At 41.9% G+C, this 17,184-nt stretch overlaps 1 protein-coding gene across 3 annotated transcripts in view; it reads right to left on the minus strand.

Moving 5' to 3' along the window:
- Positions 1-17,117, minus strand: part of Prpf3 (pre-mRNA processing factor 3) — a 25,360-nt gene extending 8,243 nt beyond the window's left edge. Inside the window, exons 1-10 of one of the 3 annotated variants that reach the window (XM_029475438.1) lie at positions 17,006-17,117; positions 14,601-14,794; positions 12,758-12,888; positions 10,897-10,992; positions 10,114-10,260; positions 9,027-9,110; positions 8,637-8,857; positions 6,692-6,998; positions 5,957-6,123; positions 2,149-2,228 (exon numbers count right to left, since the gene is read on the minus strand). In XM_029475438.1, coding sequence (XP_029331298.1) covers positions 2,149-2,228; positions 5,957-6,123; positions 6,692-6,998; positions 8,637-8,857; positions 9,027-9,110; positions 10,114-10,131 — 877 coding nt within the window. In that variant the 5' untranslated portion in view covers positions 10,132-10,260; positions 10,897-10,992; positions 12,758-12,888; positions 14,601-14,794; positions 17,006-17,117. Of the gene's footprint in view, positions 1-2,148; positions 2,229-5,956; positions 6,124-6,691; positions 6,999-8,636; positions 8,858-9,026; positions 9,111-10,113; positions 10,261-10,896; positions 10,993-12,757; positions 12,889-14,600; positions 14,795-16,894; positions 16,915-17,005 lie in introns of those variants that run through there. The other 2 variants (XM_021157365.2, XM_029475436.1) reach the window with 2 other exon arrangements.
- Between the last annotated feature and the right edge of the window lie 67 nt (positions 17,118-17,184).

Consider the following 17,184-nt stretch of genomic DNA (forward strand, 5'->3'; position numbering starts at 1 on the left):
CCCCCCACTCTCCCTCTCCCCCTCTCAAGATTTATTTATTATATGTAAGTACACTGTAGCTGACTTCAGACGCACCAGAAGAGGGCATCAGATCTCATTATGGGTGGTTGTGAGCCACCATGTGGTTGTTGGGATTTGAAATCAGGACCTTCGGGAGAATAGTCCGCTCTTTTCGAGAGCTGACATTAAAAGTGTATGGCACCACACTTGGATTATGTAGGACTGGGATCCAACCTAGGAGTTAATGCATGCTAGACAAGCATTCTACCAACTGTGTTATATTCCCAGTTTCAGAAACCCTGGAAGCCTTTCAAATTTAACTTGTTTTGTATGTGTGGTGTGCAGACACGCATGCATATCCACATGTATGTACCTGTGTGTATGTAGACCAGAGGCTAATCAGCGTCTTCCTTGACCGTTGTCCACTTTGTACACTGAGGCAGGATGCTTGCTCTAGGGATTGTCTGTCTTTCACATCTGTGTGCTTTACCCAATGAGCCACCCCTATCTCTTGAAATTAAAACTTTTTGATGATTACATTTTCAAATTCCCACATGAGAAAAGCTCAAGTGCTATGAAAATGTCTAAAAGACTGAAAAAGCAGCATCTGAAAACCTTTTGTCCCAAGCATTTACGACAAAGGATGCAGCTGACCTTTATTTCAAGGTCTCAATATACTCTTCTGAACTTACTGGAACTCTGGCCAAGTGAATTTGTCACTGTGGTATTATCTCAGTTCATCCTGAGGGAAAGTATTAAAATCCTTTAAGCTCTATTTATCTTTCTTCTGTTTGTTTGTTTGAAACAGGTTTTATGCACCCCAGGTTGGCTTCAAACTTAGAAGTGATTTATCTATATCAACTTCCTGATGCTAGGATTATAAGAGCATGCATCATTATGCCCTGCCAGTAAGCATGTACCCTTTAAAGAAGGCATTCAGCTGTTCTATCGAGAAATTCTTCAAGTTCTAAGTGACTTACTGAAGACACTCACCTACGGAAAACAGACCCACAACTACAACCTCTACTGTCTTTAAAGTACATATGGTAATCAAGTAAGCAACAAATGGTCTCCTTTTGAGATAGATAAGAGTCTTCATTTGTATCCCATGCTTACATCGAATCACAAGTCCCCACAATGCTGGGGTTACAGACACAACCAGTTAAACCACCTATCTCTTTTAACCAAACTAACAGACTTAACTATAAAAAAAAAAAAAATCAATAAAATAAAAAAGGGGGAAAGAAGACGGAATAAAGTCAAAGATCACAAATGGAGCCAGCAACATGTGACTCACATACACATGGGGTGACCATTGCTAGAATCTCCCATTTATCAGTGTCTCAAGCTAGAGACCTTTACATTTCTAACAGACTACTCACTCCACAAACCCTTACCCCACCCAGGCACAGGAACAAATAGGCTTATATTCCATAACAAATAACCTAAATAATATAGTGGCGCCTCTGTTGGGCACCCAAAGAGTTAGCTAGATTTTGTTGCTTTAATGCTAAGAATGCTAAAGGAAGCCAGGACATGAAAACAACCAAAACAGATGGGAGGAGGGGAACAAGGTGGGCACGTCTCTAATCCCAGCACTCAGGAGGCAGAGGCAGGAGGATCTCTAAAAATTCCTGACAATCATGGCCTACACAGTGAGACCCATTCTCAAAATAAACAAATAATATACCAAAATAAATAAAAATTAAAAGCAAAAACAAAATGGTAAGTGCCGGACAGTTTTTGGTGGTGGTGGAATTAGCATTAGAAAAAGTTCAGCTTGTAATACCCACAAATTAATATCAATGTCTCTCAGCAGCCACTAGACAGCTCTGCCATTTTACTTAATTAAAATTTAAAATACAAGGGGGCTGCAAAGGTGGCCAGAGAACATTGGCTGCTCTTCAGAGGACCAAGGTTCAATTCCCAGCACCCACATGGCAGCTTATAACTGTTTACAACTGCAGTTCTAGTGAATCCAACACATAGATAATACATGTAGGCAAAACACCAATGCAAATAAAAAATAAATCAGTTTAAAAAAAAATCACATGTGGCTATAGGTTGGAAAGCACAGACAGAAAGCTCATGCATTCTGTGGCTAATGCTGCGTGATCTGGAACCTTAGTTGGATAATCTGTACATTACCTGGAGGATTAAGCTGGGCTGGATGTTCAACAAGATTTGTGATTCCAAAATAGTCTTCTCTCTTGGGATTTTCCTCTGTACTAAAATTGGAGGAAGAAGAGAAAACAAGATATGTGGGTAGAGATGATATCAAAAATAGCCTAGACAACAAACAAACAAACAAACAGAATAGTCTAGAAACACAATGAAAAAATATCCATTCTCCATTCTCTATCTGTTCTACTATATTACGTACTACCTATATCATTTACTTAGGTTACATATAACTTTCCAAACAAGAAGTCTCATGAAACTTGCACATGTTAGGGCTGGTGAGATGACATGGTAGTTAAGAGCACTGGCTGTTCTTCCAGAGGACTCAGGTTCAATTTCCAGCAACCACATGGCAGATCACAGCTGTCTCTAACTCCAGTTCTAGGAGATCCACCATCCTCATTCAGACATACATACAAACCACCAATGTTGCACATCTTCTTTATACTAGCCATTCTCAATCTTAATCTCAGCCTCGATAATCCTGACAGGCAGCCTATTTTCTTTTTTTGATAAATTTTCATTTTATGTGCACTGGTGCTTTGCCTGCATGTATGTCTGTGTACAGGCGCCAGATCCCGCCTCACACAGATCCCCGGAACTGGAGTTAAAAACAACTGAGAGCTGCCATATGTGTGTGCTGGGAATTGAATTTAGGACCTCTGGAAGAGCAGTCAGTGCTCTTAACCACTGAGCCATCTCTCCAGCTCTAAATATATTTTCTGATTAGCAACAATGAGTCACCAAGAAACAAGCTGACAAATAAATGGTTTGAAATGTAACCAAATAATGGTTATGACACAGGCTGCTAAAGCCATTATCAGAATAAAGAAACAGATGCATAGTTCTCCAATAAAGCTTTTTTTTTTTTTTTTTTTAAAGNTTTNTTTNTTTNTTATATNNAAGTACACTGTAGCTGTCTTCAGACACTCCAGAANAGGGCGCCAGATCTCGTTACGGATGGTTGTGAGCCACCATGTGGTTGCTGGGATTTGAACTCTGAACCTTCGGAAGAGCAGTCGGGTGCTCTTACCCACTGAGCCATCGCACCAGCCCTCCAATAAAGCTTTTGTCATGTGTATATTGAGCATATGTGTGTGTACATTTGAACGGAGGCCAAAAGAGCTGACACTGAGTGACTTGCTCAATCGTTCTCCACCTTATAGACTGGCTTGCCAGTAAGCTGGAGGGATCTTCCTATCCCTGCCCTCCCTAGTACTGGGATTACAGGCCCACACCATTATATAATTCCTGGTATGCTCACACCTGTTCCGTCTCCCCACTCCTACACACACACACACACACACACACACACACACACACACACACACACACACACACACACTGTGTTCTGCATGCATTTATGTATGTGTACTATATATGTGCCTGGTACTTGCACAGATCAGAGGAGGGAGTTGGATTCCCCTGGAACTGGAGTTACAGGTGTTGGTTGTAAGCCATCATTTGGATACTGGGTTAATTTAATTAAATGTTCTTAATTTCTGAGTTCCCATACCGGGCTTTTTAACTAGTGAATTCATATCCTAGACTAAACAGAAAGTAATAGTTTACCAACTGAGCACACTTAGTTACACTATGCTAATAGAAGTTTATTATTACTATTGGATCAATAGGTAGGATAGAATTCTGTCGTAAAGCACTTACTTAAACTGCATAAGGTCCCGTGTCCTACTATAGTGCATTACTGATACTTCAAAGAGATGCCAGGAGTGACAGCACACACCTCTAATCCTAGTACCCAGGACACAGAGACAGGTGGATGTCTTTGAGTTTAAGGAAACTCTACATAGTAAGTTCCAAGTCTGCCACGGCTACATAGTGAGACTCTATATCAAAATCTCTCCCTGGAAAACAAAAAACAAAACCTACGAAAAGAAAATGAATGAGAGCTGAAAGATGGCTCAGTGGTTAAGAGCACTGACTGCTCTTCCAGAGGGCCTGAGTTCAATTCCCAGCAACCACATGGGGGCTCACAGCCATCTGTAATGAGATCCAGTGGTGCCCTCTTCTGGTGTGTCTAAAGACAGCTACAGTGTACTTATATATAAAATATATAAATCTTAAAAAAACAAACAAACGGGCTGGTGAGATGGCTCAGTGGGTAAGAGCACCCGACTGCTCTTCCGAAGGTCCAGAGTTCAAATCCCAGCAACCATATGGTNGCTCACAACCATCCNCAACGAGATCTGGCGCCCTCTTCTGGAGTGTCTGAAGACAGCTACAGTGTACTTACATATAANAAANAAATCTTTAAAAAAAAAAAAAAAAAAACAACCAGAGAATTCCACCACAAACCTAAAAAAGAGAAAAAGAAAAAAAAAAAAAAAGAGAAAAAGAAAAAGAATGAAAAGAAATCAATTACTAAATAAAGCAAGAGGACTAGAGAGATAGCTCAATGGCTAAAAACACTTCTACTAGGCTGGGAGGTAGTGTTGAACACCTTTAGTCCCAGCACTCGGAAGGCAGAAGCCAGCCTGATCTACAAAGTGATAGGGATCTATCCCTGAAAACTAATATCCAGAAAAAACATGTCCAAAAAAAAAAAGAACAAAACGAAACACCCAACAACAACAAAGCCATCAAAAAATAAAAACAACAATAACAACAAAAAAGCAAAACCAACTAACTAACCAACTGACCAAAATAACCCACTTCTGCTTTTCCAGAGGCCCTGGGTTCAGTTCCTAGCACTCACACAATGACTTGTCAAAAGGTGTAAGTCCAGGTCCAGGGGATCTGACCCTCTTTTCTGACCTCCTCAAGCACTAAGGAAACATGTGGTGCACATATATACACATTCAGGCTATTCAGGCAAAACATTCATACATGGGCTAGAGAGACGGCTCAGCGGTTAAGAGCACTGACTGCTCTTCCAGAGATCCTGAGTTCAAGTCCCAGCAACCACATGGTGGCTCACAACCATCTGTAATGGGATCCAATGCCCTCTTGTGGTGTGTCTGAAGACAGCTACAGTGTACTCACATACATAAAATAAATAAATCTTAAAAAACAAAACAAACAAAAACCCCATTCACACACATACAATAGAGAAAAAAAAAAAAAGCTGGCTGTAATGGCACACATCTGAAATTCCAGTACTCTTACAACTAAATGGGAACTGGAAAAAGTGAATGGGCTGGCAAAATCATGTGTAACACACTGGAGCCAACAAGAGTGATGCCCCCTCCCCACATACCCATCTCAACAATGCAGAAGGAAAAACTGACAAAACTGTCCACTGAACTCTATACAGGGGCACATCTGTACACCTGCATGTGTATGAGCACACAGACAGACAGACAGACACACAACTAAACAAATTTAAAGGGGAAAAAAAGCAACAATAAACATTTTTCTTTTCTTTTTTTGCAGTTCTGGAGATCAAACCTAAGTGCCTTCTATCCACTAGGCACATGTTCAACCACTGAGCTAGGTCCCTAGGCCTATAAATGGATCTTTATAAACATGTAAAATATATAGAATACATAGTAAGGAAAAACATAAAACTTGAAAATATGGCAAGATAAAATAAGTCCTGGGTTCATCGCCAGCACTGCAAAAATAAAGAAGTAAATATATGTTTTTCAGACTCACTTTGCATTATTTGCCTCTGATTTTGGTAAACTAACCCCAAAAGCTAAATATAACTCAAGACAGCTTGAAAAATCTGTTGTGTAGTTATCTATTTCCTTTGCATTTAAAGTGGTATTTGACATGTCTGTAGCACCTTTCTCTTGGCATTTAACACACTCACAGGTCAAAGCCGTTGGGTATGATGTACGAGTCCCACCACTCAATCTCCGGGATATCGCCTTCCTTTAGCTCCTTTTTGGGAGCAATGAGGGCAAGTCTAGTTGAAGTATGAATGCCTGTTTTTCTAGCAGCCTGTGAAATCTCTGCTTGCAGCTTCTCCAGTTGCGCCTAAGAGCAAGATCAAACAAGATAGGAAGGTAAGTTGGAGCAAAGGAAAGTTGTCGAGTTACAAATTTAATAACAAATTTAACCCTTATTAAATTCTAATACCTAATGTAATGAATTCACAACTTCTAAAGGATTTGAAAGATAAACTGCCTTATTTTTTACACAGTTTATTTACTCCCCTGACTCTTGTCTCTCCTTTCACTCATACTGTAGATATACATTAGTGGGATTCTACGAAAACCTCATTCTGAGAAGACAAAAGGGACTATTTAATTAACTACATTCAATCCAACTCTCCCAAGCACGTAGATTTTCTGTAGTAAATTTTAACATCAGGTTATCATTCATCAAAAGAAGTCAAGAAACTGGCTTTGAACTGTTTTTCTCAACTGCTAGTCAGTGGGGAGTGCTCTATAGAAGCAGAAAGCAGTCAGGAAGAGAAACCTAGTAAACAATATTCTAAGAATATAGCACTTAAACCAATTACACTGTTTTAAATTATGTTTCTATTTCCCAAAAATATGGACCTAAAAGTGTCTTTGTGTCAGCTTCTGAGCTTCTAAATTACCTTTGTCCGTAATCGTTGAGCAATCTTCTCAAATTTGCCCTTGTCATGGAATTTAAAAGTGCGTCTTTGGCGCTGGGAAGGGGCAATTGAGACTCGGGGATCAAAAAAGGTATTAGACTCCATGTCTTCTGATGGCTTTTCTTTTAGCTGCTGCTTGAACTGTTCCCGCTTCACAGCCCGAATGTTTGCCTTCAGGGTGGGCATGCGATGTGTGAGCTCCACCTCCTTGCCCGTGGCATCCACAGTGCGGCCTTGCTCGTCCAGGATCAGTGGGGTAGGCTTAGTCTGGTCTTTCAACTCTACTTTCCTGAAAAACAAAACATCCCACAGAGGAATAAATCCTTCATAGAATCTTGAAGCAAGGAAAACCCAACAGAAAACAAAAGGAGTCAAACTTATCAAAGACAACTGTAAATTAACCTTAGGGAAGGCAATCTCGTCAGTGCTTTATAAAATCTCCATTAAAAAAAAAATCAAAGTAGGGGGACAGTTAGGAGTGCTGGCTACTCTAGCAGAGGACCTGGGTTTGAGTTTCAGCTCCCACTTGGGGCTTGCAGCTGTCTGTAACTTGAGTTCTAGGGAATCCTATGCCTCTTTCCGACCTCTGACGACACTATTTACCCATGACCTACACAGATATACCTGCAGGAAAATATTCATACACAGGCAGACCAGCCTCAAACTCAGAGATTCCCTGCCTCTGCCTCTGCTTCGTAAGTACTGAAATTATATGTGCCACCACTACCACTTGGCCATTATCTAATCTTCTTTTATTCCCAAATTCTTCTCTTTTTTTCAAAATTTATTTTCAAGTCCTCCAGAACCGGACTTACAGATGGCTGTTAGCCAACCTGTGGGTGCCGGGAACCAAACCTTGGTCCTCTGGAACAGCAGCAAGTGTTCTTAACTACTTAGCCACCTTTCCACCCCTACCCTCACCCCTGCTTCTTCTGTTGTTATTTCACGTGCACTGGTGTTTTGCCTACATGTATGCCTATGTAAGTGCGTTGAATCCTGCAGAACTAGAGTTACAAACAATTGTGAGCTACCATGTGGATACTAGGAACTGAACCTGAATCCTTTGGAAGAGCAGCCAGTAGTTTAACCATTGAACCATCTTCCAGGTCATTTCCCTCCACCCCCACCCCTTTTGTGGTGGTTCAAGAGCCTGAGAGCCCAAGGCCTCCTGCATACTAGCCAGATGTTCTAGCACTGGGATGCATGGGAAACAACTCTATCATCTGTTCCTAAGTTCTTGAATTAGTCTTGGGATGCCAGAACAATCACAAATGAGACAGGGTCTTGCTATGTAGTTCTGGCTGGCCAAGAACTTGTTAGGTAGACTAGTCTAGATTCATATTTGCCTCACTACTCTTGCTTCTCCCTCCCGAGGAACAGAGTTGCAGACATGTACCACTATGTGCCACCCAAGTCTAACATATGGTCTCGACCAATACTGTTTAATGGCTAAAGCTCTTAAGTAATAAGCCAAGAAATCTGATTCTATTCTTCCATTATTAAGTGAAAAATATTATTTTAGTTCTACCAGTTATAACCAGACAACAAACTACAACAAAGCCAAAAAATGTAACTGAATTAAAATCATATATTAAAAATATGAAACTTTAAGAAATTATTTAATGTTCTTTGAGTTTAAAAAAGTCAGTAACGGGCTAGAGAGATGGCTCAGTAGTTAAGAGCACTGACTGCTCTTCCAGAGGTTCTGAGTTCAATTCCCAGCAACCACATGGTTGCTCACAACCATTTGTAATGGGATCCACTGCCCTCTTCTGGTGTTTCTGAAGACAGGACAGTGTACTCGTACATAAAATAAATAAATACGTCTTTTTAAAAAAAAAAAGTTAGTAATATTCAAGTAAATTACCTTTAATTAACTACCCCAGAACTTTTAGAAGTGATATGGGACTGTGTGAAAGATACTCACGGTGGAGCTATGCCCATGGCATGGAGATTAGCTAGGCCCACCATGTTGGCATTGCCAATAAGCCCTGGCTTCAACGCCAGCTGGGCCTGGATTCGGGCTTGCAGCTCGGCAGCTTTCCTCGCTTTCTCAATGGCATCGTTCATAAAGGTAGCGGCCTGGGAGGGCTGAATAGTGTTGCCGATGGGAAGTCGCTCTGGTTGGGAAGAAGAAGGTGTCTTTGGCTATAATACAAGAGATTAAAAGAAATCAGAGAGTGTGAGATAGGCATACAGATACATATACAGCATGGCAGATTATGGTGGACAACTGGAGCCCTTTCTGGACTCTCATGTGGATGAGTGACAACAACCTTGTGCTAACTCTTCTTTTCTGAGCAATCAGGCACCATACCTGAGGTGCAGGGGGGCTGATGAAGCTCAGCTGTTTTTTCCGTTCCTCAATTTGTCGTGTTGCTGCCTCCATCATCTGTTTGATCTGTTCTCCAGAGGGAAAAGGTGGAAAAGATTATTTTCTCCCATAAATGTTCCTAAATTAAAAAGCATTCAGTTCTAGAGACCTAAATGTCTCCACAATAAATATATTATCTATACCATAGACAAGAAAATTTGCTAAAGATAAGCCTATACCCTTAAGCACTAGAATTTTTCAATCTTTTCCCCCCAAGTTAAAACTGTACCACACTTTCTGCCTGTATTTCTTTGGATAAGGCATTAATACCTTAACCTCTCATCAATCTAAAAGAGGGGAAGTAGTACATGCACACCTCCTACCATTCATTCCTATTTCAAGTGGGCAGGGAGACTGTAGAGATGGTTCACAGCCAAAGCACCAATCACTCTTGTTTAGGTCCTGAGTTCAGGTCCCAGCATCCATATGGTGGCTCACAACCATCTCTAACCAGTTCTAGAGTATCTGATACTTCTAACTCCCACAGGTTCCTGCATGCACATAAAAATTCATACTATGTTTAAAAATCATGGTTATCAGCCAGGCATGGTAGCATACACCTTTAATCTCAGCACTTGGGAAGCACTAGCAGGCAGGTCTGAGTCTGAGGCCAGCTAGGGTAACAGCAAGAGCTTGTCTTTAAAAGTGTTAATAATCATGCTATCAGCCCCTGAATTCCTACAGTAGATATGCATGGGCAATGGTGCAAGGCCTCTTTAGATGCTTGTTATGTCCTAATGAAGAACAGAAAGAAGCTCTAAAGATATAGTCAAGCTAAGTGCTATCATTTCATTTCATTTTTCCAACGATAATGAGGCAGGCAACTGGGCAAACAATGAAGTAACACACTAGGTACTCAATAAATACAGTGTCAATAATCCTTAGCTGGGCTACTTCTGATCAAACCAAGGACTGCTAAAATATAAAGGAAAAAGTAAAACTTACTCAAAAGGTTAACACAAACTCAAACCATGATCACTGTGAGCCTGGAGCCACAACTCACAAAATCCCTTTGCTTCTTTTAACTAACCTGGAGCTTCGTTAGCATGCCAGGGCTTTCTGATGGAGGTCCAGGGATCACCTCTGGCTCCTCTTCTACCTCCTCAAAACGGGGTATCCGCCGCTTCTTTACCCCGGATGATTCCTTTGAGATCTCAGAGTCATCACCAAACACCTCCTAAAGGAACCCAAGATGAAAGAAGAATTGTACCCCTCCCTAGGGGAAAGGAAGAACCATCCCAACCCCTACCAGCATCCTGTCGTTTTCCCAGGGGAATATGACAATCTTTCAAAGAACTACTTGCAAGAAGCAGGGTCTTTAGATACTCCTCCAAGTGGACCATTTCACCCAACTTCATCATTCTCCTACCCCACTCAAGCAAATTTCATTCCCATGTTCTGATAAATTTTCCCATCTCAAGATCTTTTCCAGTGCTACTGCCTACATTTGTAATGCTCTTCCTCCTTCCCACAAATCCTGTCTAAAACTCACCTCCTCCAGGAAGTTCTCCTCATCATCTCATCCCACTCTGATCCAACTGTTCTTTCACATCCTCTCAGCACTTAGAGCTCAGCTCATATTAGACCACATTATACTGCTGACACTGTTTGCCAAGTGTTAGGTAGACTTTCTCCCAATTAAAATCTAAGTTCTTCCGGAAAAGAGGCTTGTTCTTTTTTAGTATTCCCCAATAACATTTTCTTCTTATCATACAATGGGAACTCAAATATGTTGACTAATTTGCAAAATGAATTTAATAGGACCAAGAGTGGCCAACTGGAAGGGACAATGGGAAAAAGCAAATGTACACACCGGTGGTAGGCTTTGGGTGACATCCCCTCTTCACTAGGAGGGCTCGTGTTTTGCAAGGACATATCCTCAGCCAGGGGCGAGCGCTTCCTGGAACTCCTACAGTTCAAGAAAAAGGACTCTCCCATAATATATTGTGTGGAGTGGGGACTTGAATGGACCAAAAATGGGACCCATATCCCATGCTATCTAGATATCTCCCTCAAGAAACCATTTCTACTATCCCACCCCATGTAAGTTAGTTCATTCACAGCCTGAGCTTGGCCTTTACAGCAGCATGTACTATTGTAACACAATCCTCACTGTGTTGACCTGTACCGTACGTGTCTAATCCTCTCCGCTTAAGTTTAACACAAGTCTGAAATTCTGTAACCAGTTGCAAATGTATACAAAACTGCTACTCACATTTTGTAACCTGTGACTGATTTATTGCAACTCCTAAATATCCAACTACTTAAGTCAAGAACTAAGTCTGCTTTCTCTGATCACCCTATAATGTTCAAAAAACAAAAGGGAGAGGAATTTCTATTTTCCTTGGTCATATAGCATGGCTACAGACCCCAAGCAGACACTGCTTCTTTTTTTGTGTGTATCTCAGGAAAAGCAACTGATATGCAAGGTATCAAAAGCACTTTAGAGCTAGGTATGATGATGGTACATGCTTAGAATCTCAGCACTCAGGAGGCCGGGCCAGGAGAACCTCTGAGCTTGAGGACAACCTGGGCTTGGTAGCAAGATCTGGTCTCAAAAATCCAAAGCAAGGGCTGGAGAGACGATTCAGAGGTTACGAGTGAGCACTGTCTTCCAGGAACAAGAGTTTGTTCCCAGCAACTATGTAGTGGCTCACAACTCCTTGAAACTCAAACCCCAGGGGATCTGACACCCTCTTCTGACCTTTGTGGGCACCTGTGTGCATACATATAATACACATAAATAAAAATTTTAAAATGAGTCTTTAAGAACGATTCATAAGCAAAAGAAAACGTACTGAAGACAGACAACCTGATCATGTTGGTACACACATATAATCCTAGCATTTGGGCACATCAGTTCTAGGAAAGCCTGAGCTAGCTATATAGTAAGACCTTATCTCAGAACAAACCAACCAAAAATCCAAGAGAGCCAAAGGGAAGCGAGATAGAGAAACTGGCTATGTTAGGGAACTGAGGTAAGAGAGACCAGCCACTGACACTGCTCATGTTAAAAGGCCACGACTACACAGCAACCACAGAATATGCATTTAGTAGGAAAGGGAGTATTTCTAACTTTTTTACTTGGCCCACTCATGAAGACAGTGACCCTCAGTAGGTACAGAGCAATGTGGGCTATATGGAAGTTGTTTTTAGGAATCTTATCTCCATGTACATTACATAGAAATGTCTATTAATGAGGAAGAATGAGGTCTACAGTCAGGCAGCAGTGGAGATAATCTGAAGCATGTCTAGGCTTCAAGCAATCCAAGATTCTTGGATTGCTCAATCAATACGTAGTAGTAAGGAGGGAACATTGAAAATAAAACCACGGGTGAAAAAAGGACCAAATTATCAATCACTTCTTTGAACGACTTCCAATGAACTTCACTCATAGACCATGGTGATAAAAACCCTACTCCTCTACTTTAATTCTAAGAATCCCTCTACGTATTCTATTTTGTTGTTGTTTTTATCTCTATTTATTTGTTGCAGTAATGGACTGAGCCCAGGGCCTCATGCATGCCGGGCAATCACTCTCTTAATGAGCTATATCCCCATACCCAATACTAGGTGTTCTAATAGTAGATGCCAAGTGTGAGCCAGGTAAGCTCAGCACGTTTCTTATCGTTCCAAACACTGCTGAGCTTCTTAGATAACAAACCATAACCTACCTTTAACTCTCGCTTTCTGCTTCTGTCACTGCTAGACTTGGAATGCCTTGAGCTTCGTCCTTCCTCCACAGCCTCAAACAGCTTATCCACAAATCGGAGAGTGGAATCATCAAGAAAAGGTTTCAGGTGATCTGGCAGGAAAAAAAGAGGCCATAGATTAAAAAGGTCAAAGCATACAGTCCAGTACCAGATGTAATAAACAGACAAAAAAAAAAAAAGAGGGGAAAAGGTTTTACTTTTTTTGTTGTTTTATTTTGTTTGAGCCAGGGTTTTTCTGTGTGTAGCCCTGGCTATCGTGGAACTCACTCTGTAGACCAGGCTGGCCTCAAACTCAGAGATCCACCTGTCTCTGCCTCCTGAATGCTGGAATTAAAGGTGTGTGCCACCACTGCCCAGCAGGAAAGTTTTAAGAACTTCTTTGTAGGGGACTAGAGATGGTTAAGAGCACATACTGCTCTTGCAATGGACCCAAGTTTGGTACCCTGTCTTCATAGTAACTAAAACAATTTTCTTTGCAGAATTCCCAGTTTCTGATATACTTAATGACCCTGCTGTATGAGGTAAAGGTTCTTTTCTTTTTCTTTTTTTGGAGCAGAAAGTAGTACAGCCATTTTTGATGCTTAAATTGAACATCACAGTTTAAAATGAGGGTTGGGTATGTAGCGCTGTCGAAAAATACTTTGCTAGGCAGGTAGAAGGACCTGGGTGCAACCCCCAGCACCCTAAAACCAGTTTAAGATAAAATATCACCTTAATTTATACAACAACAAATTATGGAAGACCTCCCATAACAAAACCTACCTCCCCGTACCTTTCACTTATCTTATACTTTCATATTTGAGATGTCAATCAGAATCAGTCTTTGATTATAGTATATTTCCTAAGCAAATTTGACTTAGGTGATTTGGTATGGTGACCAAAGATTGTAATTCACAATGTACCACAAATAATAAGAGAAGGGGCTGGTGAGATGGCTCAGTGGGTAAGAGCACCCGACTGTTCTTCCGAAGGTCCAGAGTTCAAATCCCAGCAACCACATGGTGGCTCACAACCATCTGTAATGAGATCTGACTCCCTCTTCTGGTGTGTCTGAAGACAGCTACAGTGTACTTACATATAATAAATAAATAAATCTTTAAAAAAAAAAAAATAATAAGAGAAAAATTGGTTCTTTAAACCTATTTTAACAGAAGAGAAAATGGGAGAGAGGTGTGGCTCAGTTGGTAGAGTGCTTGCCTACGTCCTGGTCAACACTGCACACATCAGCTGTGGTGCTGTGATCACGGAATTCAGGATGTAGGGCAGTGGCTCTCAACCTTCCTAATGACTCCACCCTTTAACACAGTTCCTCGTGTTGTGGCCACCCCAACCATAAAATTATTTTGATGCTATTTCATAACTGTAATTTTACTACCAATATGAATCGTAATATAAATACCTGATATACATGATATCTGATATTCAACTCCTGTGGAGTCACTACCCACAGCTGGAGAGCTGCTGATGTAGAGGAAATAGACTCATAAGTCTTAGGCCATCCTCAGCTAGTGAGCTGGAAGCCAGACTGGGCTCCATGAGACCCTGTCTTTTAATAAAAAAGGGGGAGGAGGGAGTGGTGCACACTGTTAACCCCTGCACTCAGGAGGCAGAGGCAGGTGGATCTCTAAGGAGTTCCAAGTCAGACACAGCTACACAGGACACCTTGTCTCAAAACAAGCAAAGAACAAAAGGAGAAGGGGGCTAGCACCACCTTTCCTTTAATGCTCCTAACAGGGACAACCTGGGGAAGTTCAAATCAGTGTCTGGAATCACTATATGTCAGAAGAGTGAGAGAGGTACACACCAGCCGCCTTCTTTTTGTCCATGCCCTTCCCCACACAGTTCAAGGCTGCAGTGACCACCGTGGGCTCTGAGAAGCCCAGTACTCTCTTCACCGTCTTCTCTATCCATGGCTTCAGCTCATCCAGCTCCCGCTTAGACAGCGCCATTTCGGAGAAAATGGAGAATGAGAGCTCCAATCGGACAAAAAAACTACACCTAAAAGAAACCAAGCAAGAGTCAGAAAAGGAAAACAAAACAATCAAGATAATAGCATAATAAGAGTGCTTTTCCCCATTCCTATTTTCAACCCCAGGCACATCTCTCCATTTCATATGAAGAAATACATTCCCTAAAACCCAGCTTCAGAACATAAGGAAGGAAGGGGTCCACTAGCTTTTTTTTTTTTTTTTTTTTTTTGAGGTACGGTCTTACAATGTAGCTCATACAGAACTCAACATTTGGCAACTCTCCTGTCTCCACTTGCCCAGTGAGAAATTCTAGGAGCATACCGCCATGCCCCACTCACTTGGTATTTTAATTCTAACTCAGCATCAGTCATCATTGCTATCTGAAGAATGAACACACTAGGAATAACATAATCTGAGGAATGGGTTCTAACTCTGACCCTGTCACACAACAGATAGGCAAACAGAACATCTGAAGAGTCAATCTAGAAGTCAACCTGCTCTGGAAGCCATTCTCTAACCTAACTTTGACCTAAAACTTGTCTAATGGATTCAAAGAAGAAGGTTTATTCAAGTCAGTCCTCCTGTGTTAAATCTCATAATCCTTAGGAATGCTGTCACCTTTCTCTGTAGTTTTATTCATGCTGGTAAGCATTCTATACACCAATATGATTTTTTTTTTTTTTTTTTTTTTGGTTTTTCGAGACAGGGTTTCTCTGTATAGCCCTGGCTGTCCTCGAACTCAGAAATCCGCCTGCCTCTGCCTCCCGAGTGCTGGGATTAAANGCGTGCGCCACCACGCCCGGCATGATTTTTTTATTACTTAACGCAAGTTGGAGAAAAATTTCAACACTATTCATGCTTACATTTGGGTATTCTTAAATCTCAAACATCTTCACCAGCATAAAGATAACTTAATTTCTGATTTTCTTCCTAATGGCTGCATGTCAATCTATTGACTGCACCGTCCTCAACTTCCCATAAGAACCTCCTCTTAGCACTGCCATGAATATTAGCATGATCTGGGAATTACTCTTTCAAGATGTTTAAAGACATCTAAAAAATGCAACCTCAGAATGATCATACAAGCCTGTGATCCCAGCACAAGAGGAATCAGGAGTTCAAGTCCAGCCTTGGCTACAGAGTTCAACATCACCGGTGGCTACATGAGACCTTGTCATAAAACAAAAAAGATGCAGTCTAATTAGCTCCTATATTCTTGACAGATTTCTCTCTCATAAGATCTGTCAATACACAGTATTTAATACATCTGAATGAATCTGGAAGGCTGTTTCTCAGTGACAAGTTGAATGAATGAATAATCCTGGGATAGCTTTTTTGGACCATCACGAGATAGCCTATCAAAAAGAAAGCAAACACCAGCACTAAAAGTGGAGAAGAAAGCCCACTTAAGATAGAATATAGTAAGCACCACAATTCATAAGCCCTTAGGCAAGCAAGTTAGTTCCCCAGAGCCTCAGTATACTTATCTTAGAAAATGGGACATCTGATATAACACTCCATTCAATAAAGTTACTATTTCTTGTCAAACAGAATACTTACTGCATGTAAGGACACACACAGCAGTGAACAAAACAGCCAAGAATCCTCATGTCAATGGGACTTACAACCCACTACAATTGAATAATAGGCTAGAAAGTTTAAGCAATTTCCAAAATCCAGAGTAATAGGTGAAGCATATTAGCAGATTGGATGTGAGTTCAAGAAATATACTAACAAATGGATGTCTTCAAATTCGACCCGAATGTGCAAACGAAACAGTCAATGGATAAGAAAGTTTCAGTCAGTAGAGTTGTCACTAACCAGATGTTCAACTCTAATAGCGAGGGGGCGTCAGCGTCGGTGGGGGGCTGGGGGGGTGGAGGGGAAGGGGAGGGAGGCAGAACGCTGTCTTCTGAATGAGCAGGTAGCAGAATCTCATCTTCCGAAGGGATTCCTTACTCGTCTACGCTACAAGCCCCTGGAACCCCATGCTCCGGTCTTTGCTTTCTTCCCACCTGGCCCCGGCCCCACCGAGTCCGCGCTAACTCCTCACCTCAGGGCAGGTCTGCCCACCCTGCTCCTTCCCGCCCCCGCCCTTTGCCTTCAGCCAGCCCATTCTGACTCCTACCCCCGACAGAACCAGGGAGTCCTCCCAGCCTGCTTCCCGCCGAGCACTCCCGCCCTGTCCAGCCGCTCGCACCGAAGGCTACAGCCTCTCGGGCGCGGGGCCACTACTCACCTCACAAACTTCAGCCCCTGAGACGGAGCCCGAACGTTACACCGGAACCGGAAACCTTCCGGTTGCCCTACGGCCCGCCGTCGCTACCGCCACACACCGCCACGCTGCGGTCCCTACGGCACGTGACCACGGAAGGCGGGGCCTCTGCTGCGCAGCCGCGGTATCAAGGTGCTGGCCGC

The sequence above is a fragment of the Mus caroli genome, chromosome 3, assembly GCF_900094665.2.
Source record: "Mus caroli chromosome 3, CAROLI_EIJ_v1.1, whole genome shotgun sequence".
Classification (NCBI taxonomy): Eukaryota; Metazoa; Chordata; class Mammalia; order Rodentia; family Muridae; genus Mus; species Mus caroli.